Source organism: Phoenix dactylifera, chromosome 6 (assembly GCF_009389715.1).
Source record: "Phoenix dactylifera cultivar Barhee BC4 chromosome 6, palm_55x_up_171113_PBpolish2nd_filt_p, whole genome shotgun sequence".
NCBI lineage: Eukaryota > Viridiplantae > Streptophyta > Magnoliopsida > Arecales > Arecaceae > Phoenix > Phoenix dactylifera.
The window spans coordinates 169,636-193,846 of NC_052397.1; the positions used below are offsets into that span (position 1 = coordinate 169,636).

The 24,211-nt window shown below is 38.6% G+C and overlaps 1 protein-coding gene across 1 annotated transcript; it reads left to right on the plus strand.

The window, feature by feature from the left end:
- The first annotated feature begins 1,709 nt into the window (after nucleotides 1-1,709).
- LOC103703781 lies at nucleotides 1,710-23,283 on the plus strand. Its single transcript, XM_008786758.2, is given in 8 exon segments — nucleotides 1,710-2,072; nucleotides 2,075-2,121; nucleotides 3,250-3,528; nucleotides 7,954-8,975; nucleotides 20,023-20,326; nucleotides 21,496-21,773; nucleotides 21,895-22,196; nucleotides 22,903-23,283. Coding segments are annotated over 8 exon segments (2,625 nt in total). The 5' UTR covers nucleotides 1,710-1,864; the 3' UTR covers nucleotides 23,088-23,283.
- Nucleotides 23,284-24,211: the final 928 nt, after the last annotated feature.

Consider the following 24,211-nt stretch of genomic DNA (forward strand, 5'->3'; position numbering starts at 1 on the left):
TACTCCAATCCTGGTCAAATCTAAGTCGGAGTTAGTCCTCCAATCCTAATCAAGCTCGTGCAAGGATTAGTCCTTTAACTCTAATCAAATTTTAGCTAGAGTTAATCCTCTGACCTTAGTTAAAGCCACGCCTAAGTTAGTCTTCTAACCCTAATCAAGTTCAGACTAGAGTTAGTCCTCAAACCATCAAAACTAAGTTGGCAACCATATTGTCGAACCGGGAAAGCTCAATTTTGAATTAGCCTCTAATTCATTAAATTTGATGAATCAGAATTCATTTTATTTGGGCGAGTTCAAACCAAGATGTTCATAGACCTCTTTATCCCTAGACTGGATCCAAGTTATTCTTGCCATCACCAAATACAAAATGGTGTACAAAATTCTACTTGTTTTATTCATTGATGTAACCTAGGTATGCTCCAGGTGAAGCCATGTAATATTGAGTTAGTAAACTGATAAATTTCAAAATTATATTTATAATGTTTCTCTCCTTTCAACACTTGTGAATAAGGTCTCTCTTAATTGGAGGTCCATGAATCTACATAAACAAAAACGCTATCTCGTAGGGTGAACTCGATGGGTCATAATTAAACATTTCATTGTGTATCCTATATCTCTCCAAAGGATCACTCCTCTAGAGGAGCATATTTGCGATCACACAGCATGGCTTCATGAGCGCATGTTCATCCGCAACAAACATTTGAATTAGAGACGGTGGAGAGCAAGCAAAGGACCTGGGCAAATGTGATGAAGATGGATGTTGCAATCACATTCTAGTTGGTTTGATTCGCTTGCAAGCTCAATAGTCCTAATACTTTTTAGATTTCTAACTTAGGGGACCCCGATTTTAGCCATAGCCAGAGCCAGTTTTAGCAAACTGAGCTGGGCTAAGATTGGGCCTAGTGTCCGGTAACATGGCCTTACTTTCTTATGGGAATTTGGAGGGTATCGGGAGATAGGGTATAAAAATGGAGAGAGATAACCAGCTAATCGAATCCGAAAATATAACACTTGTGTGTGACTTTAAAAAATAAAAGAAGCTATTGGGTTGAATTTGGGTCCCCAAATGAGATCAAGGTTTTTATTAGATTGGATGTGGATTTAGACATATCCACGCTCAAATACCGAATATGTATGTACATCATACATTTGCACATAATTAGATAGCATTGTATATAAAATTGTTTCTTTCCAATTACAATAAAAAGATCGAGTAGGGTCTCTTCTTTTACCAAATTACCATTTGTGTCATATATAGTTATGGTTTCTAGCTGATAAAGAATTAGTTTGCTCTCAATAGATAAGTTGTGATTTAATAGTTTACATTGGGCTTGATTATGGAAGAATTTTTTCTTTTTAATATCTCTTGGTTATGTTGATCCTTAGATGACAAAAATAGTAGCAAAACGGATACCCCTTTAACAGATTCAATTTATTATATTTCTAATTATTATTTTTCATGTTTCACAATTCATAGAGTAGCATATTGAATGTTTTAAATAATTTAAAGATTAGTTTAATAGTGTAGAAAATAATTTATTAAATATCTAAATTATATAAAATCGGATCAGATATCCAGTGTTTTTCCGAGCCCAATGTTAGATGACTCGATCGAGTTTGGGTTCCAGTCTAGCTTTTTTCAGTTTGAATATGAATATGGTCAAACCCGATACGATATATAAAAACTCCTTGTCATCTTGGGTTATTATTGTTCATCGAACTCTCTCTCGCTCTCTCCCTCTCTCCCTCTCTCCCGTTTCTTCTTCTAGGGAAGATCCCAAAACCCTAGACGGTATAATTCTCCGCGGGTGATCGTTTTCCTTTGGTTTTTGGTTGGAATTTTTCTCCTTCGTTGTCGGATCCGATGAACACATCGCGGTTCATGGACAAGCAGATCCTGGGGTTGTCGGGATCGCAGCAGGGCGGCAGCGGCGAGCTCCTCGATCTGATGAATCCCGAGGAGGAGCACCAGATCAACGGAAAGAAGGAAGAAACCCTTCCCAGCTACGACTTCCACCCCATGCGGACTCTCGGATCCTCGCCGCCCACCGCCTCCACCGCCCCCTCCCCAGGCCCTCGTGGGGCGCCGTGGACTCCAAGATGGCCTCCTCCAATCTCAAAGTATGAATCTTTTTGTTTATTTTTACTTGAATTCGCACCTATATATTCTTTTTGTTCTTTCGTTGCTTGATCTGATTGTTTACAGTGAACTTATTGCTCGGGAGCGTGTTACACTTGTTGTGAATTTGATTAGGTATATATCGTTAATATTTGCTTGTTTTGGATGGGATCGATTTTTGAGGGATTGCATGATTCATGATATCTTCTTCTTTGATGAGATGGGAGGGGCTACTCCCCAGCCTCTACCCTATACCCACCCCATACCACACCACCCGGGCCCCTGGCAGGTCGAGCCGCTTATCTCAGGACACCCCATGTTTCAATTATGCCCACGTTATGTTGTTGCAAATGTTAACAATAAAGCATAGAATAGAAAAATTGAGAAAAAAAATCACATCCTAAGACCATGAACACAATTTAAAGCACAAAGTTCTTGCTTAAACCATCGCACGGGTATTGACATTGGATACTGGTATGAGGTATTAGACAGTTCGGTGCCCCAGAAAGCTAATTGTGTTGGTGGGGCATTTTTCTGTTGGGGGCCGTGTTTGGTGAACTAGAAAAGAGAAACTTGGCCACCTATAAAATAGCATGTGAAAATTAAAATAGACAACTATTAGCTGTTAATCCACAAAATTGATCCTTAACCTTTTCCATTATACTTCAAAGAGCCTAAAACATGCATGAAAGTAAATTATAATAGTTGCATCCATTTAGAGGTCCTATTCGTGCTTGCAGACATCCATGAATACGTAGTGTGGACAACTGGTCTATGTCTGGTATCTACATTGCTTCCTCTTAAGACTTTGAAACTGATATGTCAATCCTGTCTTCTTCAAAGATCAAGTCAGAACAATTAGATCAAAAGGTTTTATGGTTGAAAGTAACACAGTTCTGCTGGTGATATATAGTCACAATATTTATGTGGAAAGACATTTTATTATTAACAACTATCATGAATTATTCATTTAATCTCAGGTGATATTTTACATGAACAAGTTTATTTTGTGGGTGATTGATATAGGATTGCAATTATTTTGAGCTTTCTGTGAAGCAATTGATAGCTTACAAATTGTTCTCTTGCTGTTATTTTGCAACTTATACTTTTATCTTTCGTAATTAATGCAGAATGCAGGTATTTTGGAGCCACATGAATTGACAAAAGTTAGCCATGAGAAGGAGAAGAGTGCATACGATGCAGCTACAGTGGCTGAGATTGATCGTACAGTGAAGAAATATGCTGATAATCTTCTGCGTACTTTGGAAGGTGTAAGTTCAAGGCTGATGCAGCTGGAGAGTAGGACTCACCACCTTGAAAGTTCCGTTGATGAGTTGAAGGTGACGATTGGGAACAGCAGTGGCACCACAGATGGAAAACTGAGGCAATTGGAGAATATTCTTACAGAGGTGTGCCTTCTTGAACATCATACTTGATCCATATCGTATTAATTTGTTAAATTATCAGTTCTAATTGATTCATTTTATTTTATGAAAATGTTGTGAAGGCCAGGTTGAATTTATGTTTAGTCCACTACTTCTGTGGATTGGCTTTTAATTTCGCATTGCTTGACCAGATAAAAACATTTCAACAGCTCATTGACATTTATGTCCTGTGTTTTCCTGGGATATCCTTGTAACTAGAAACTAATCAACCATGAAAAAATGAGCTCTCTCTACTCCTACCTCCCAGCTCATAGACAAATCCCTGGACTCTCATGATCAACTTCTGGTATCTGACTATTGTTCTCTGTGGTAGTTTTCTACATACTTTTGACTGTCTTATGAAAGTAAATTAGTGCCTTGCTTGTACCTGATGCGTATTCTTGTAGCAGACACCATTGATAATTTTGACGGTGCTTTGTGGATGTTGCTCCAATGTTTCAACTATGAAATTCTCTGGTATACCTGGGTGAGGAATGTAATTTGCTGGCAAGAGTAAATTGTAATGCTATAATAACTAGACAGAGTACATATGTATGTCTTTGTGCATGTTTTAGGGACACCACTATAAAAACGAACACTGGCGATGGATTTACTGGACCAGCTACTCACTCCAACAAAAATGGATGCAAATTCAGTTTAGTTGCTGATTTTGTTATGTATCACCGAATGCTTCTTAGAAAGCATGAGTTGTTGGTTGGGAAACCAAGTTGCTTGTGCTTTCTATATTTTATTGAAGATACATTTTCTGTCCAGGCAATCCCTTGGGTAGCTTTCAGATACTAGGCTTTCAAAGTTTTTCATTGCATTGTTGATATTGGAGTCATTTATCTATATCCCTGCTAAAGATTCACTTGCTCATTCATTTAATCACTTCCAACTTCCATTTTTATTTCTTTTTGAATCTAGGCAGAACTTGGGTTTTTGCTACTTGGTAGGGAAATATACCAGGACATAGAAGAAACATCAAAGAGTGTTTTGGGATACATATCCTAAGAAGAGAAATATGCTGGCAACTGATGTCTCACTTATATTTTCTTTAGCTTACTTAAGGTGAGAGTGTGAAGTATGACTGGTCGAAATATATGGCCCAATATTAAAATTAATAATGAACTTTTCATGAAATTCATGGAATGCATCTGTAGTATTTTTTTAGATGTTTCCTTGAATGGTAGAGGCAATGTAAAGATGGATGCTTCCATGCAATTAGTCATCCAAGACATTTGATGCTGGTAGTGTCATGATGGTGATTCTCAATATGGATGGAATTGGTGGCCTGGACCATGCTATTTCTGATTTTCTTTTTTTTGGTTGGTTTGTTAATCATTACTCTTACGTGATTTTTTTTAAGTTAGAGTTTTGTTGAAGCTGGTCATAAGTTTGTTCGACACTTTATGTTTCTTAAATGTTGGGAGCTGCTGAAGTTTATAAGGATATTAAATTGTCTAGTTTGGTTCCTCATTATAAAGTTTTGAGGGAGGTTTGATATATTGGTAGAATTTGGATAGACAAAACATTAATTTAGATCATTTTTTCACTAATTTATAGTGAGACAGGTGCTAGGCAATGACCTAAAATGGTGCAATGTATCTAATTAAAAAAAATATGCAAGGATTATCTGTTGCATTTAAGGCTTCTAGTTATGAAATATGGATGGTATTTCTGATATTCGTTTACTGCTAGCTCTCTCTTAACCTTAGATTAGGCAGACATAAAGGGTATATTGGGCTAGTATTAGGTTATTAACATGCATATACGCGAAATAAACCAAGAAAGAGGATTTTATGGTAGCAGAACTCATTCCTCAGCAAAAGAATATACAACCTGTTGATTGTTAAACTTATTGCTGTCCCAAAAGGTTTTTTTTCTCCCCCTACCCCATAGGTAACTCACTTCATTTGCTAAGATCTCAGTAGGTCTGTATTCTCTTAATTTATTAAACACTGAATTAAATGTCACGGCTGATAGTTTAATAGCAATGTCAGGGATACATTGCTGTTTTATCTTTTCAGTAACACACAATCTGGTACTTTAGGGATATGTGGCCTGATGCAAGTCAAATTCTTATGTGTCGGGTGCTGAAGTGGAGTGGTCAGTCTGTTGGAGAATTTGATAGCAAGATACATGTAGGCAGCATTTGGTTCTAGCATAAGGCATAAGACTTGGGATAAGCCTTATGCCTGCCAAACAACATTTGCAAAGGAGGCATAACCATGGAATGATTATGCCAGTCAAACATGCTTATGACAAGCATAACTATGCCAAGAGGATCTGTCATAAGTTATTCCTTAGAATAACCTTTTATTCCTACTTTCTACCTTTTATGGATAAAGAAGTCATGCTTCAAACCTTATCCCTAAAAGATGCCTTCTGTTATTCAAAGTGGACCCAAAAAAATTAGCATGACTTGTGGCATAACTATTCCCTTAATCATAACTTTTACTGTTCCCATTTTTCTTATTCCTGAACCAAACACAGCAGTATTGTGATAGTGCAGATGGGTAAGTTTAATTTTTAGGATTGGAGATTTTAATATTAATTTTCTTGTTACTTGAATGCACATTCTTCAAATAGAGTTGTTCTAACCAGGGGATCTATTACATGCACTCATGGAAGGTCTAATATTCCCTTATCCCTTTTTAGGACTCAAGTTCAAGGTTGATGCAACATATGATTGTGGGTGCGTTTGAATGTACAGAAAAATCATGCTGTTTCATGTTTTTCTGGAATTACTAGTTATGACTTTGTAATGTGGTTGTTTGATTGTACAATGAAATCTTCACAAATCCTAAAATCACATCGCTTTGAGTAGAATTTTTCAAATTCACATTTTCTTCTCCTTATATTCACTCTTTTCCATTTTTGAGCTTTAACACCTATAAAAAAATTTTAACTTCTAAAATCCAAACTTTTGAATTCATAACATATAAAAAAAATCATGATTTTTTAAATCTAAAACCTCCATATGCATCTTTTTTGATTCCACCAACTAATCATCTGAAGCATTGTCCCAAGAATCTATATAAAATTTGATGATAACATTGCGAAATGATCCATTGATAAAGATGAAAACTAGAATTGATGGAGACTCCATGATAAGGTACATTTCCTGAAAAATATGGTTGTTTATATTTGATTAGTAGAGGAAAAGTTCATGAATTCATTTTCGATGATTTAGAAATGCTGGGTAGATAGCACCTGAGTTCTAGTGATTCTCGATTGAAGCTTGTATATGTATTTTAGGAAGGGTTGGATTTTGATAATTCGAGATTTAAGGGTTGCAAGCTTTTAATTTGTCCTCGTATCTGAGAAGTTGCGGCTGCGAACACTCCTAGTAGATTACAAAGCAATATCCCATCTTAAATATCATTGACTGATTGACCATGGTTTTATGATTATGCAAAGATTTTAACAAACCTTCCAAGCTAATCCTCCTGCTTGTTTTTTTTTTTTTTTTAACTCCTGTTTTTAAGCTATTCAACTATCATAGGGAATTCTGCACATTCATTGTTGAGATCCCTTAACTTTTAAATGCCAACTGTGTAATCTGTGAATAGAATAGAAGTCAAGGTTAGCTAAATCTATTTGACAGTCATACATGAAGATTTTACGTGTTAAAAAAAAAACTCAGATTTTGTGTCAACACTCTTCCTCTTCCAAGGTAGCTGGGACCCATTTATCTGTCACTGAAGACATCTGACATATTAGATGTACTTTGAAATTGCCTTTTTAAACTTCCTTAATTTGGGTTTCATTAATGCACAACTTATTCTGAAGGTTACAGTTGAGCATGTTAGGTTGTGTGGTGTATATATACATCCTGGTTAATTATGACCCAGTTCACCAGTTCAGTTCATACTACATATAGCTTTTGTGGCAATTTTTGAGGTGAGGCAGATTTATTCTGTCAAATAGTTTCTATGATTTTCTTTCTGTTCCAACCTACACCACCCCAGGGGAAGACCACACACACATACACAAAAAAAAAAATCCCATCCACATGGGAACAAAAATCACCTAACTACAAAGTACAAGAACTTTATACAGGTGCAGAGAAACACATCATATAGCAATGCATGAGAACACATGGCCAGAAAATTGTTAAATTATATTTATTTTTTTTTGAGATACATGTACACTGACTATGGTAAGACATGTTGCTTAAAAGACTGCGCCTGAAACATTTTCTGGTTAATTTAGTATTTTAATGTCAATCTCTTTGCCTCTATTTTTAGTTGAAATTTTACAGTAGTTAAAATTGTTTGTTACGAAAGGCTAGCTATCTGAGAATCTTCATCTCACAAAGAGATCCTGTCCCAACTGAATAAGATGGGGGTCTGAAAGCTTTCATTCTCATATTATCTGAGGCAAGTGCTATTCCATTTCATGCAGGTACAAACAGGTGTCCAAGTTCTACGCGACAAACAAGAAATTGTGGAGGCTCAGCTGCAACTTGCAAATCTGCAAGCCTCTAAAGGAGACAGCCAACCACAGCAATCTGTCGAACAATCACATCAACATGCAGTTCCTCCTTCACAACCGACCATGCTTCCTGCTTTGCCTGCTCCAAATGCTCCTCCACCACCACCGCCACAACAAAATCCACCTGCTCAATTACCTCAGCCCCAAATGCCTTCTATCCCATCTTTGCTGCGTGAGCCCTACTTTCCCTCGCAAGCAAAGCAGTCTGAGGCCACACATCAACAATACCAAGTCCCAGTTCAGCAGCCACATCCACCACCACTATCCCCACACTACCAACCTTCAACTCAGCTTCCACAATATTCTCAGCCACCGCAGCCCCCACAACCTGTGAACCCCTCCCCTCAACTTCAATCACCATTGCCTCAACACCCAGAAGAATCCGTGCCATACATGCCAACACCTCAGACCTATCCCTCCAGCATTGGCCAAGCCGTCTCTTTTACTCAGCCTCCAAGTGGACCTCCTCGTAACCAGTACTATGGGCCCAACCCAAATTTGTATGAACCACCTACAAGCAGACAGGGCTCAGGGCAGCCACCCTTTTCTACTGGATATGGCCCACCAGTGGGGCCTACTTTCTCTGATTCATATCCTTACAGTGGATCCCCTTCCCATCATAGCAGTTCTGGAATGAAATCCTCGCCCTTTGCTTCATCTGCAGCCTCTTCTGGTGGAAGCAGCAACTACACACGACTCCCAACAGCCCAGATATTACCACAGGCACTGCCAACTGGGTCTAGTTCTGGTGGTTCTTCAGGGAATAGAGTGCCAATTGATGATGTGGTGGAGAAAGTTGCGACTATGGGGTTCTCAAGAGATCAAGTTAGGGCGACTGTGAGGAAGTTGACAGAGAACGGAAAGTCGGTTGATCTAAATGTGGTGCTGGATACGCTGATGAACGATGGGGAGATCCAGCCACAGAAGGGTTGGTTTGGACGCTGATCATGATGTAGGCATCATAATAACTGTGTATATTGCACTTCCATGAACCCATTTTTTTTTTATCGTATTATTCAGATTGAGTGGTGCGGAAAGCTTGGACTCAGCAGATTCTCTGTTTGCGGTTGAAGTACGCACTAGTCTGGTGTTTTTATCGGTTCTTGGTAATTTGGCTGAATAATTGCTTGGCTTCTTAATTGTTATTGAGGATCTCTTGTTATTGCGCAATTATTGTGTAGTGGGAATATGTATTTCATAATTTCAAGCTTGTGCTTCTGGAATCGCATGGCACGGTGATTCAGATTGTTGCTGCTGCGGCTGATAAGGGCCATATTATGTGTCATTGCAAGTTTTACCGTGTGAACAGCTCTACATAAATTGTTATTAGCAAGGAACTCTCGTATAATTGTGCCTTTCAATAGAGCAACAAATCATTGAATGTTGCATATTTAAGGAGATTTTAATCTCTTAGGCGTAACTTGCGATGCAGCTCCACTATAGTGGTTTGTGGGATTCTAAATTAAACATTTGGATACACAGAAGGGGGCTGATTTCTTTAGCATTCGTCAGTAGTTTATCAGGCAGGTTATAAGAGACTGGCACTGATGCTTTGATGGACTTTTCGACAATACTTGTGTTTCCTCAGGCGAGTGGCTAAAATTCTGTACTTTGCCAAAGTCATTCATTGTGGGAAAACAGTTATGGACTGTTCTGCTTGTCCAATGGTACCTCGCAGGCTTTGGCTCGTATGGTTGATTTCTACGATTCTTATTCCTGTAGGTCTGTAACTTGTACAAAACTTCGTACATCTTTTTCTCTTTCTTTGACGTTACAAATTAGTATCTAATAAATACTTTACCGTGCGCAACCATTCTCCTAAGTTACATTTTAGTGTTTATTGAGGCTTCAGCATGCCTACTTGTCCTTCACTACCTAGGAGGTTTGTGCGATGAAGTTCTCGCTGGGAACAGGCTTGATTTGTACACATAGAAAAAGAAAATAAAAAGAAAAAGAAAAATGCAAACTTGAGTGCAGAATTAAATGTTTTGTTGGTTAAAAATGAAAAGCGGAGCTATGAGCTTACTACTCGGCACCAATATTGGTTTTCCTTTCTTTTTGCTTTTTCCTCTCTCTCTCTCTCTCTCTCTCGCGCGCTCGCTCTCTCTCTCTATCTATCTATCTAGTTTTCTTTAGTCTGCTATGTCATGGATTTATAGAATTTGCCTTATCCAAATCTCATGCAGCACTCAGACAATCTCCATATAACCGAGTAAGCCTTCACCACATTTCTGTCGGAGCCTTCAAAACAGCTGCAACATGGTGGAGAAGAGAGCGGACAAAGATTAGAAGAAGAGCTTCTATTATGAATTGGAAGAGTACAAGAGACGTACGGAAGTTTCCTCTCTAAGGAAGCTCTTTATACTTTTAAGCCTCATTTGATTTGGGGAAGGAAGAGGAGGAGAAAAATTATGGTCAACAAAAAAATAAAAAAATATCTCATATTTAGTTAAAATTTTTGAGAAAGAGATTAGAAGATAGCTTTTCTATTTGAATAAGATTTTCATATTTCGTAAAAAGAAAATTTATGTTGGATCAGAAAAGTTCAATTCACACATGATGAGAATTGAGATATTTTTTTTCCAAAATGCTCTTACGCTTTCAGATAGAATGGAATAAGGTCGATTCCATTATTAAGGGCATAACAGATATTTTACATGATTTTTTTTTAGAAAAGTAGATGCTTAACCAAATATAAGCCATTCTGAAATGTCATTTTTTTAATACAAAATATGTCAATTTTTTTATGGTTAACTAAATATATAAAAACTATTTTTTCATATATTAGTTTATTTAAAAAATATTTCAGTGAAAAAAAAATTTCTGGGAACTAAAAATTTTTTGGGAGTTCACTTATAAATGAGGACTCTCTCTCTCTCTCTTTATATAGGCCAAAGCTGGAACCATGGTACAGGAATATACCACCTGTCCATTTGATAAGTAGGGACATTCTAGATATAAAATATTCATAGAACACCCAAAATATCTAGGTAATTACTAGAACAAGGCTGAAATATCTTGGCAGCCCTACTGAACTAGGGTTTGAGTGAATTTTTTGGGACTGCTTGGGTGAAGTTGCGACAACTAGCATGCTTCAGAAATACAATTCTTTCATGGGGATAATAAGAAAAAGTCTCGGCAAATAATTTGGCATCACATATTACGCAAGGAACTTTCATCCTTTGCCCAGCCGAACTGCAGGTTAACATGCATATAACTTGTAACGGTAGCTCTCATTTAAGTGCTGAAATAATGCATTCTTGTGATATCTCTGCATAGCTGGGAATGGCTAAGGGGTGGAGGCCGAGGTGCAAGAAGGGACTGGATTAGGGAGTGTCGCCTATCAAGCAATTCCGCAATTTCAGAGAGAGCCCGAAACGTGATAAAAGGTGATTTCCTGGACGTGAAGTTGCTACGCCGAGGACCAAAAGTCTCCTTCATCCTCCTGGTTTCTTTCTCTAGTTTATTTATTTCTCTGGTTCCTGTAAAGTATCCTTTACAGGATGATTTGCTCTGTCCATGTGATATTTACGCACGGAGGGAAAATATAGGGGCGGCAATTGGGTCGGGTCGGATCAAATATCCATCAACTGGAACTTGGATTTTTATCTGAAGGCTCGTGTAGGTTAAATCTGCAGAATGGTAATTTGGAGCAGGAGAGGAATAGGTTTTTGAAGAAAGAATATGTACTCTCAGAAGAGGAGTTTGCTCATGAATTTATGCGATTCCACGAACCAATCGTGCTCGTGAAGAGGAGGCGATGCCGCAACTGAGGAGTGAGGACCGGCATATCATCATCAGAACTAGGTGGACTTATCTCCAAGGCTATAAATGAGATCCATTACGGTGAAGGAGCCGAATTCAAAGTCGACTAATAATAAAATATTTTACATACATACCCTCTTAAAAATTAAATTTTACGTGAATACCTTTTTAAAATTAATATTTGTATATATATCCTCATCGAATATTTGTTTTATATATATACCATTCTTTTTCTTTTTTTTTTTTATATTTATCCATGCCATGTAATGCCGTAAAAAAGTTAACAGTTTAAAATTAAAATAAAAAAAAATAATAGGTAAACATGCAAAAAGAAATGTTTAAAGGTATATATGCAAATAGCAATTTTGGAGGGTATTTATGTAATTTTATATATTTAGAAGGATATACATGTAAAAAATCTTTAGATTCTTCCATAAATGCCCTTTTACATATTAGAATTTGTATGAATACCCTCCAAATTGATATTTACGTACATGCCCTCACAAAATATTATTTTTATATGAATATCTTGGACATAGCGATTCAGCTAACGTAATTAGCTAAAATCATATTTATTTAAATTAAAAATTAATTAAAATTATAAAAGTATCTTTTTATTTTTAAAGCGGATAACAAGTTAGCAAGTCTCACTAGAAACTAATATCTCTATCTCTTTTGAGAAATTTTTCGATCACTCTCGACCCTCTTTTTTTGGTGGTAAAAACGACATTTTAAATTACTCTAACATGAGTACATCTAGCCAAGTCATAAGAAAGTAAAGAGTACAAGGAAGTGGGAATATCTACTGCAGACATCCAAAGAAACTCCCCAGAATACCGAGCTACAAAGGAGACAGCCCAGTCTGCAGCCCTGTTCGCCTTCCGGAACACATGTACAATCTGAGAATCTGCAGACCCTCTCTTTCAGTTTTTGGATTTGCAATATTTATCTTTTAGTGTATAAGATTTGCAATGTTTATCTTTGGAGTTGGAAAATTTTTCATATGTAGTTTGGTGGCTGATTTAAAATTATCGTGGCAAGATAGGCCTTATATACCAGATTTTTTTCTTCTTCTAGAAAATTGAAGCTCTAAAAAAAAGTAGCTTAAGATACACAACGTAAGGATGACCTTCTACCAAATAGCCACGGAGGTTGTTAATAAGTCTGAAAGGTTTGAAATCCTTCAATGATTTTGCTTAGAGATGATTAATATTGTTCTTCTATCCATGAGTATGACAATAGCAAAGAAGCTTGATCATTACAAAATATTGTGTGCATTTGAGAGATTCTAATCATTTTCTATATTCTAATGCGTGCTTCCATACATGCATCTATAATAATAAATATTATAAGCTATGTTTTGATGAAATAAGATGTAGTAGTTTTTAAAGATGAAGAAGAATAAAATAATTCTATCATTAGTGGAAGAACTTCCATAACTCTTTTGTTGTCTAATTGTGGAATCAACTTTTTTTTTAAGCAATATTTTTATAAAAAACATTGAGGAGCAGGCACTAAACAAATCCGAGTGTTAAAAGTTAAAATAGATTAAAATAAAAAATAAAATTAGAATTTTTTTGTATGTAAGCCCTTCTAAATATGTAAAATTGCATGATTACCCTCGCAAAGTATTATTTATATATATACTCTTAAAAATATTTTTTTTGTATATCTACTATTAAAAATATTTTAGTTATTTTTAATTTTAAATCACTAATTTTTTTGACGGTATTAGATGGTGTGGATACATATGTAAGAAAAAAATAAATAATATACACGTAAAACAAATATTATATATATATTAAATTTATGAAAATATTTATATAAATTTTAATATTTGAAAGAATATGTATAAAAAAAAACTCATTAATAATCTGATTCGATATTCAAATCTAAGTACCCTGTCGGTGCTCTTTAGGAAACCCTGCATTGGTAGAAGAGACATGATGGTAACATATGCAATGATTTGAGCTGCTCCATGAGCAGGGCGAGATTGCGAAGGATCTGCACTTTTCTGGGTCACGGCCTTGCGAGCATGTCCTGTCCCTTTCGTGGAGTTGTGGTCCTTGAAGTTGGATTCTCGCTACCATTTTCATATGGGTCCAAAAGGGTCTTTTTCTTCCATTCCCTAAGCCCGTCCGTATCATAAGTTTCCGAAAGGTTCTTGCTCCCCTTGTTTACTCTGGAGGGTGCGCATACCACCCGTTCGAATCACCAATTGCTCGCCTCACAAGGGGCCAAAAAGACCAAAGCAGATTGGAAGGTTATCTCTGCTTCAACCGTATGCTCTCTTTCACATAGACAAATTGTAAAGTAAGCTGGGTGAATCATTTTCAATGATTGGTTATAAGAATTCGTGTGGATGTGTGTTTAGTTTCATATTGGTTATTCGCCTGAAAAATTTTGAGTATTTATACAGAATTGAGAAACTCAAAAAATACCCGCCGACTGATATTTTTTGGATGAAATCATGGGTTGTAATACCAATTCTCTCTCCTTCTTAGCGAACGCCATGCCCATGGAGGGCTGCTAAGTGCCGGCCCACATCGTTGGGATCCGCTGGATTCTGACTACCTCTTCCCATCTCCAGCAGAGACAGCACTGTGCTCCGTGATTTCTCTTGGATCCATTGCTTAACTAAATTTGGGAATCCGGTTCTTTCACCCGCACATGCAAGGCCTCAGGCTCTCTGCCATGCAACCGCCTGAAGGCATATTACTTTACATTTGTGCTCCATTTGGATGAAAGGATTTAGGTTGAAATCTTTCCAGGATTTTTGCTCACTAAAATACCTGAAAGGTCGAATATCCCCAGAGTTCACCACTTAAAACTCCAACCTTAGACCTTCTGCTTACAAGCGAGTGCTGAAAATATTTTTACTAGAGACGGTTGTATCTTGATTTTATAAAAGTATTATAAAAGAATAATTAGCTAGAATAAAATCAAAAGATTAAAAAGATCTTGCCTAAATTGAAGCGTGCGATATACACTGTTCTAAGAACATGATTCGTCTTCTACGTACAGATTTGCGGCGATCTCGTCTCTAAGGTGCAACAATCCGGCTCAGCTCGATCCTTCTCTAACGGACACGATTGCTAAGGAGGTTTGACCCGACCGATTTCTTAAGTTGCTCAGAAAAGAAGAAAAGATAGAAGGTAGAAAGTTGAAGAGTGAAAGAACTCTATTCGTGAAAAAAACTCTCGAAAGACAGAGTACCGGTGAGAAAGAAAGAGAGATTGGATTGGATTTAGATTAATTCCGGAGGAGTCTATTTATAGACTCTATCCGAAGACCGAAAAGATGCCATGATTTCAAAGATACATAATGTTTCGAAAATATTATATCTTTTCAGAAGCCAATGTTTTCCTTCGAAGAGTCAAAACTCTTATGTATCTCATAAAAAGGTATTTTAAAATATTTAAAATAACTAAAGGTTAGAGAATAAAAAAATTATTATTTTTTAATTAAAACTCTAACAATAAGGAGGTGAGAGTGGACGACGAAGCTAGAGTTCAATTCATTATTTCCCAAATGCTTGACAATATTTCTTGGGACAAACGGTCCATGCCCCACTATTTTTTTTTAAAAAAAAGGTATATGGCTTCCTTACAAAATATATAATATCAATTTTTCTTTCAAAATTAAAAATGCTTTGTTGCTTAAAACTAGGCTAGTTGGCTCAGTTAAATTAAGTCGCGCACGTTGGTCCCGTAAAGAGACTTCCACTTTTTGTTACATTTTCTCTCTATTTTTTTATAAATTTTTTATTTAGATAATTAAAAAAGTTGACCGTATCTAGCCTTCCAATAGATCGTTCTTGTTAGAGTAAAATCGGACCGAGCTGAATTATTGTATCTTAAGCATGAGATCATCAAAAATTTGTATAAGAGGATGAATCACGTTCTTCAAGAAAGTCATTTTGATTTTCAAAATTTCCGAGTTATAAAATTTTAATTAAAAGTTGTTATTTTATTAAAATATAGTAATTTTCTAGATGTCATACCACCAATAATATCTTTAAGCCACTTCAAAGGTTAGGCTTATATTAGCAACCACTAAGCTAAGAAAGCTTGACTAGAGGTTCTACGCATATGAAGGACACTTTGTTTGCCCTTTACTTATATATATATATATATATATATATCTTTTTTTCGTTCCTTCCTTCCTTCCTATAATATATATATATATTCCAAGCGAAAAACCCACCAGATAAAAACTAAAGCCAGCTGCATCCTCGTCAAGGCAGAAGATTAAAATCGGAGGGACTATGAAGTACCTGTTTACTTCCTCTCTATAATTCGCAAGCCAGGAGTCCTGACAGGGACTCTTTGGAGCCTATAAGACTCCAAGCAATGCAAAGCGGCGCAAGTCAAGGAATAATTTAAATTGCAACAAGTTGGGACCGTTGTCGACAAAGATGGATGATGGTAATCATAGAGCTATTTTTAAACTTTGTGCTTAATAAACACCCTCCTGGAGAGTAGAGGTGGGAGTTATCATTACGTGAATCAACCTCTCGAGAAACATTCCCCAAAGCTTCGACCCGTGACCTCTTGGCCTCTTCCCAAGTGGCAGGGGGTTGTCACAATACAGCTACAGCTTGGTTTTGCTTAGCCACTCCTTTGGATGGGACGTGTGTGACGTACATAACCATGAGATCCATCCATCGACCAGCCACTCCATGATTTTGAGCTGTGACTGAAGGCTACAGGAAACAGCAAGCTAAGTAACCATTGGTGAAATATGCCCACCAGGACTAGCTGCAGTGGAAGCAATACGGTAAGCCAAGCAACCATTAGTATGAAGCACTTCTTAATAAGCGTATCCTCTTTTTTCCTTTTAGTAAAAGGGAAAGGCACACGGTGCATGAGCTTTTTTAATTGATTTGGCTGGTGAAGCCAGGCGGGGTCATAATGCTTCAATCTATCGGAGGAAGAGAAGAAATCCATGCAATCTCGGCGAATCCTCGGTTCCCTCTTAAATTTCTCGGTTCTGTAAATCTGCTTGTGGGAGCAAAAAACAAGCGCTCTCTCTTGCGTGGAAAACTAATAAACAGTAACCACCATCCCTACCGTCCCGTTACGTGCGGCAAAACTAAGGATCTCGATCTCCTAAACAGAAAAGGAGAAAAAAAAAATAATCAAGCGACAAGCTCATAGTCGTTCGAGCTTGCGCTGGTGTGAATGTCCAATACTAGAAAGGTTGTGTGATATGCTTCCGGATTTCCTAGATATTCATCTTGGCAGTGATTTTAAATTTTAAAAAATCATTAGGAAAAAAGGAAATGGACGATAAGGTGGACAAAATCATTAGGAAAAAGGGTAGAGTAATCTCAGCATCATGATTGGTGTGATGCGTCTATCGCCAACCACGAACTAATACAAACCCCTCCAAATATTATCCTGAAGCCAGTAAAGCCATTTTAAAGGCGAACACCACTGTCGTGTCATAAACTTAATCACCAAACAAAAATTCTAGCTCGACCTTTTTGACACGCTCATGACGTGAGGGACCAATCCTTCCAGCCGCCCGGACCATCGGTGTACTAACTTCGAAGGTCCATCCTAGATCTTGGCGGGTCTAATGCTTGCTCCTGTCCATCTTGTTCTCCATTTATAGGAATCTCCAGCTAAAACCCAGACCGCCTTTGACTTCAAAGAGAAAGAGACTTCCACCTCCATCATCTGCTGACACCTTATGAATGGTGCTCAGTTTTTTATTAATTATTTCCCATCCATCTTCTTTTCCCCACATCCCCCCTCCCCTTGTGAAGTTAAAAAAATATATCTTGAACTCCCCTTCCCACCTCCACTGTAATATATTCTTATATATCTTAAATTTGTCAAATATTTAAAACAGACAGCATTAACAGCTAAAAAAATGATAAAGGGAGGAGGAGGAGGAGTGTAAGTGAGAACTGGAAAGCCGCTTTGCCCCCATCAAACCGCGCCTTTCGTGCATTCCTTGCTTTGGAAAGCCCTCTCCTTTGTTTCTCTTCTGATATATATATTCTTTTTTTGAAAAAAGAAAGAGTATAGAAGAAGCACATGTGGAAGGCTGAGGGGAGGTGAGACGGAGGGACAGCGGAGCGCTCCGTTTGAGATTGGATAAAGGAGTCACGATGAGCGGAGCGGGCGAGGTGGATGTCCCTCGCAATCCGAGCGCTCCCTTCGAGGAAACAACATCGGGAATCGGTGGTTTAGGCAGCTGTTTCTCCTCGCCTGTCCTCCTTTTTCTCCTCTCCGTGTAGAAGGATTTTAAGGCGGGATTTCGAAATGTGCCTCCTTTCGAGCGATTTCGTCGTTCCCTGGTAGATTCGAAGCGGAAAGGCGGGATCTTCGAGGGGCTTTCCCTCGGATTTCTTCTCCCGAATTAAATCGCAGGTCGGGCCATCTAAGAGGTTGGTTAAAATCTACTCGAGCGAAGGAAAGATAGTTGCGGGGGAGTTTTAGGCGATCTCGGGCGGAAGAACAAGAGCCGTATCGAAATAGATCAGCCGAAGTAGACAAAGGAAAGAAAGGCTCTTATGTTTTTCAAGAAAGGAGAGACCTTGGGGACTCCATGCTCGTCCCCTAGCAGAAAGAAGAGCAAAAACAGAGGAGTTCTGGAAATCTCTCTTCCCCGACTCCAAGAGCCATATATCTCAGGAGAAAAGGACCCGCAAGCAGGGGAAGCCGAGAAGCGCGTCCTCGAAATATCGGGAGGAACTGAACCGAGGAGGAGGACTATAGCCAACGGAAACGGGTGTCAGGGAGTTCCGGTGGCGCGCTCCGGTCCTGCTAACCGGGCGAAGCTCGAGAGCAGCAGCGATTCGCTCTTCCATTTACTACGGAGCATCTTGTCGTTTCTAAGTCCAGCTAGAATCGGAAAGGCGGCGCCTCTGCGGGGGAGAAGAGATACGGCTATGGCGAAGAAGGGGAAGGCAAGCCAGGGGAGGTGGAATCCGGGCCGAAATTGGGGGCTTGCGATGGTCGCATCCCTGACGCTGAACCTAGCCCTGGTGGCCGTCCTCGTGGTGTTTCTATATAAGGGCCACGGCGAAGGGCAGGGAAGTTGCGCGGCCGGAGCGGCGGAGGAGACGAAGGTGGCCGTGGCGGCGCCGGCGATGGGGCAGGATAAGGAAGATATGGCGGCGGGGCAGGAGATCGCCGTCAGCGCGACCAGCGGCACACGCCCCGTCTCCAAGGACTCCGTCATTAACCTCGACCAGTGAGTGCTGTTACCGCCCTCTCGCCTTTCCTTTTCGTTTCTTTTTCCGTTGTTTTGGTCGTATCCCCTCGGCGAAGGTTGAGGAGACGGTGACGGGATCGTGGCTCCCAATGGGTGTGATGTCTCGCGGGTGCTTGTGATAGGTTGAAGAGGGTTGAAGTTGAAATTCTTGTTCGTTGTTACCATCACGACCGTAGATTCGAATTCAGGCCTCCGCGGCAATGGCTATTGGTGGGGCCCACCACTTAGGATATCTCCCATGCTGGTGTTAATGAAGCTCTTCCGGGCGGTTGAGGGCAGTTATTTCACCGGCCTACAAATAAATTAAAAAAAAAAAAAGAACTATGGAAGAGTCGCTAAACGATACTTCATAAGATGGAATGACCAGCTACCATGTTGATTCGCTTATCTATATTTTTGCCTGTACAAGTGGTTACTCAAATCATGATATTTTATATTTTTCGAATTGATGCAGTAGCTGTACAAACGGAGGCTGTTTTTTCTCAACCAACTGATTCTCTCAATAATTCTTTTTTATGGTATTGATAAGGGTATTCAGTTTGTTTTTGAAAAAATGACGCAAAAAATTTTAAACTATTTGTGAATTTTTAATTTTTTTTTCTGATTTTTATTTTAGTGAACTTAGATATCCAACTTTTAAATTCGTTTACCTTCATGTATTATATCTGGCTACCGTGACAATATGATTGCACCGAAAAAGATGATGTCTTATGTGACATCGCAGATCGGAATTGAACGAATTTAAAAGTTTGGTAATCCGGTTGTACTAATTTAAAGTAAAAAAAAAAAATGCAAACCCCCCAAAATAGTTCAGGATTTTCTTTTTACGTGATTACTTGTTTGTTTTTCTTGGTGCATTTTTTTTTTTTTTTGCCGATCTTTTTGTGTTCTTCAGTTGCCTGATTTCTTTTTGAACTTTTAATGCATCACGGCATTTTGTCCTGAAATTCAAACCTTTGCCCTTTAATGTAAACTCTGATGCAGTGGAGATCCGACCATGTTCGAGTCATTTTGGATGTGGATGGGCGACCGAGGCAGCATCGTGATTCCGGCATGGCAAACCATGAGCTACTTCTCAGATGTGACCAACGTATGCTGGTTTCTGGAGCCTGAGTTTGCCCACGAGGTCCGGCGCCTCCACAGCCTCATAGGCAACGCTGTGACCGAGGATCGCTTCATCGTCGTCGGTACTGGCTCGACCCAGCTCTTCCAGGCTGCACTCTATGCTTTATCTCCCTCCAACACCTCCGAGCCCATCAACGTTGTTTCTGCCGTCCCCTACTACTCGGTGAGCTCATTACATGAACGAAATATATTGGAATTTTAATATTTTGGTGCTTAAAACTCAGCTCTACCAAAATTATATTAAGCAACAAAACTGTAGGCGCTAGCTGTGTTCTTTAAACAGGATTTACATGCAGCAAGTGTTCCACTAAAGTACTCATTTGTGCTCCTTCGGCTTTTTCTATTTTTTAACATAGGGGAAAGTATGGCAGCCTCTTTAGTTAGTGGGCAGTGTCACCATCATATCATTCCTCGTTAAGAAATTAGGGAAGCACGTGATATAGATACAACGATGGTGGACCGTATCTTTCTGGGCCTGCCTCTATGTCCCTGACTCTTCCATTTATGTCCCTCTCTGTGCATGTGACGCGCAGTGCTGAAGAGTAGAAAAGCATTGGTTAGGACTTCTTTTTTAATTGAAGTTAGTTGAGGTTTCTCATGTTATGTCTTCCAATTTAACTTTGGTTTGCATTTGATGTCTTAGTGGACTTTCTGATGTCGTGACAGTCATGTCTGTGAAGGTCGAGCAAACCAATGTCATGGGTACCGAGCATGTTGCTGGGTAACATGACCGACCGCGTGCATGTTTCCTAGTTCTATGGGATACATGTGATGTGATTTGTATTTCAATTCACGCACATGAATCATCTAACTAATGCATATCTACTAGAGAGCAACCATAATGTGTCGCTTTACTTTGTTTCTAGTAAATTAATTGAATTTAATTTCTAGAGCCTGGTCGAGTTGATCGGCCAGACATGAATCATATGCCCACAAACTGCATGGCTAAGGAACTGACTGACTGATAGGGCAATATCCCCCCTTCTTTTGACTTGGTGTGGGAGTTTGTTCGTCGTGAAAGTTTCTGGTGCTTGCTTGATGCCTTCCACTTACTTGTGTTCTTGGTTTACGACACCAAGTTCGATTTCGCGCGTCCAGTTTTTACTACATTTGCACGTCCCATCTACTTGTCTGATGGACACCACTCTAATGGACATGCTCGCAGCGAGCACCATAATCTAAGCAAGTTGATCTTTGTAATGTTCCTGATGATTTATTTTCTTGATCATAAGCAGTGTAAGCCTAGGAGGCTCTGTTGCTTTATATATATGGACTAACTGGTAGGTGGGAATGCGACCTGTGAACTAAGCTTGTCTTGCTTCTAAATTGCAGTCCTACCCAGCAGTGACAGACTACCTTCGGTCCGGTCTTTTCCGGTGGGCTGGGGATGCATACACGTACAAGGGTGGCAAATACATTGAGCTGGTCTGTTCCCCCAACAACCCTGATGGCTCAATCAGGGAGGCCGTGCTGAACTCTGAGGCCGGAAAGACAGTCCATGACTTGGCCTACTACTGGCCTCAATACACTCCCATCAGCAGTGCAGCAGACCATGATATTACGCTGTTCACCGTCTCAAAAAGCACCGGCCATGCCGGAACCCGACTTGGGTACTTAATTATCCCTCTTCCCGGTTTATTTACCATAGGACCGCGTTAGTTAAATCTCGCTTGTTTCACATTGTTTCTGATGAGTTGAAGTTCACTAGTTAGGATGGTCTCTGGTGAGCAGGTGGGCTATAGTGAAGGATAAAGATGTTGCTAAGAAGATGGTAAAGTTCATAGAGCTGAATACTATCGGAGTGTCCAAGGACTCGCAGCTCCGAGCGGCAAAGATTCTTAAAGTGGTCTCAGATGGTTATGAGCTCCCTAACACCGAGAACACTTACAAGCTCTTTGACTATGGCCGATCTCTCATGACCATGCGGTGGGAGAAGTTGCGGGAAGCTGTTAAGGCCTCAGGCATCTTCAGCCTACCTGAGTTTCCCTCTAGCACCTGCAACTTTACTGGAGAGAGGACCGGAACCAACCCTGGTATGCAAATTTAGCCGTTGTGTACCTTTTTTTCTTTTCCATCTTCCAACGATTAAATTTGGAATGCTGAATTAGTTTGGGATCTCATAAATACCTCATAAACCAGTTTGCTTCCTTCCACGTGAAATCGAGAATAGTAAACTGTTTCCCTACCGGTTGTGGAGACAAGCTTGGTAGGATTCGAAGTGGGATGAGCACCCACAAGGCAAAAATAAAATAAAATAAAATAAAAATGTAAACACTGATTCCTTTGGTCCCGTCGGTGTTCATGATTTCGTATGCATTTTTGTTAAAAGTACCCTTGCAAGACAGGTAGGTATCCTCTGTAAAATAATCCAAAGAATGTGGCGCCTTTGAGATATCTCATTAGCTTTTATGGCACATCCAGATGGAATCTATTAGGTATGTTGGATTTCTGTCACATCTTAGTCTTGCCATGTTTTAATACAATGATAAATTATTAATTTTGATGGCATAATATGCTATCAGAATCCTTCTCCAGGAAATATGCTATCAATCTTCATTGTTTTTTTTAGCATAAAGGTTTAGATTTTTACTCAATTTTACTACAGGAATCTAACTGAAGTTCGGGTAAATAATTATGGCTGGACTCTGTTTAGTAGTATTGATGGAAGAAGATATGCTAAAGTTGCTCATATTTGATCTAAAGTTCTTTTCTCGTCTCTTTCTTCTCCACTGTTTGTAGCTTTTGCATGGCTGAAGTGCGAAAAGGAGGGGATAAGTGACTGCGAGGGCTTTCTAAGGAGCTATGGAATACTTACTAGGAGCGGTAGGCACTTCGGAGCGGAGCCGAAATATGTGCGGGTTAGCATGCTGGATCGGGACGAGACCTTCAAACTTTTCATCGAACGGCTGTCGTCCCTTAACTGAGGCATCTCCTTTTTGTTTACCTATTTTGATGAGGATCGATTTTTCGTTTTGCTCCTTTCTTTTCCCTCTTAGGCTGGGCTTTAGCCTTGTTAACGACAGGTAAGTTGTCATTTACAATGTAAAAGTGTTTCTGTTTGGCTATGGTTCCTTGTAAAATAATATATATATATAATATTTTTATATAATATTATATATATATATATATATAGTTCCTGTATATGACGTGTATAGTGTTCTATTTGTTAGTGGAGCCTTGGTGGGCTTACTGAGCCTCGTCGGTCATTTGGTACAAAGCAGTCCCAAGCCAACAAAAGTCATATTGGGCGGGCACTATATAAGAACTATATAAGAAAATATGGGGTAGGACTCTTTTTTTTTTTTTTTTTGACATGTTTTCTTGCCTATATCTTAAAGAAAATCCAAAGTCAAATAAAGATTAGAGGATTTCTACTGATGAAGTTTGTCAGTTTTCTAACTTCGAAAAAAAAAAAGAAAATTGCACGACCGAAGAGAGATCATGAATGAGGAAAAAATCATTTTCATCATTTTTCTTTCTCATCAAGCTGTCTCTCTCATTCGTAAGTCTTTTTTCTCCTCTCTAATTTCTTTATCCCTTTCTTTTAAAAATTGTGTATCAATTTATCTAAAAGTGTATATTGGAACTTGAATGACTATTTTGTTATGTGTGTATCATCTGATCATATAGTGTGTATTGGTGAATACTATGTTCTGGAAACTATATACTGATTTACCCAAAAGTAAGTATTGGGTTGTTGTTGGATATGTATTATAAAAACTTACAATATGTATCAAAAAACCGACGAGTATGCATTACTTGATCATGTAATATATATTGACGAGCATCATATTTTAAAAACTATGTATTAAATTATCCAGAAATATATATTAGGATGTTGGATGACTATATTGCTAGGTATATATCAACTAGTTATATATTAAGTACCGGTAAATATCATATTTAGGAAATTATATATCGATTTATCTAAAAATATGCATTGAGTTGCTATCAGGTGTGCATCAAAGAAGTTTACAGTGTATATCATGAAGCCATTGAATGTATATCATTTGATGAAGAAGAAAGAGGATATGATGGTCCTTCTTTG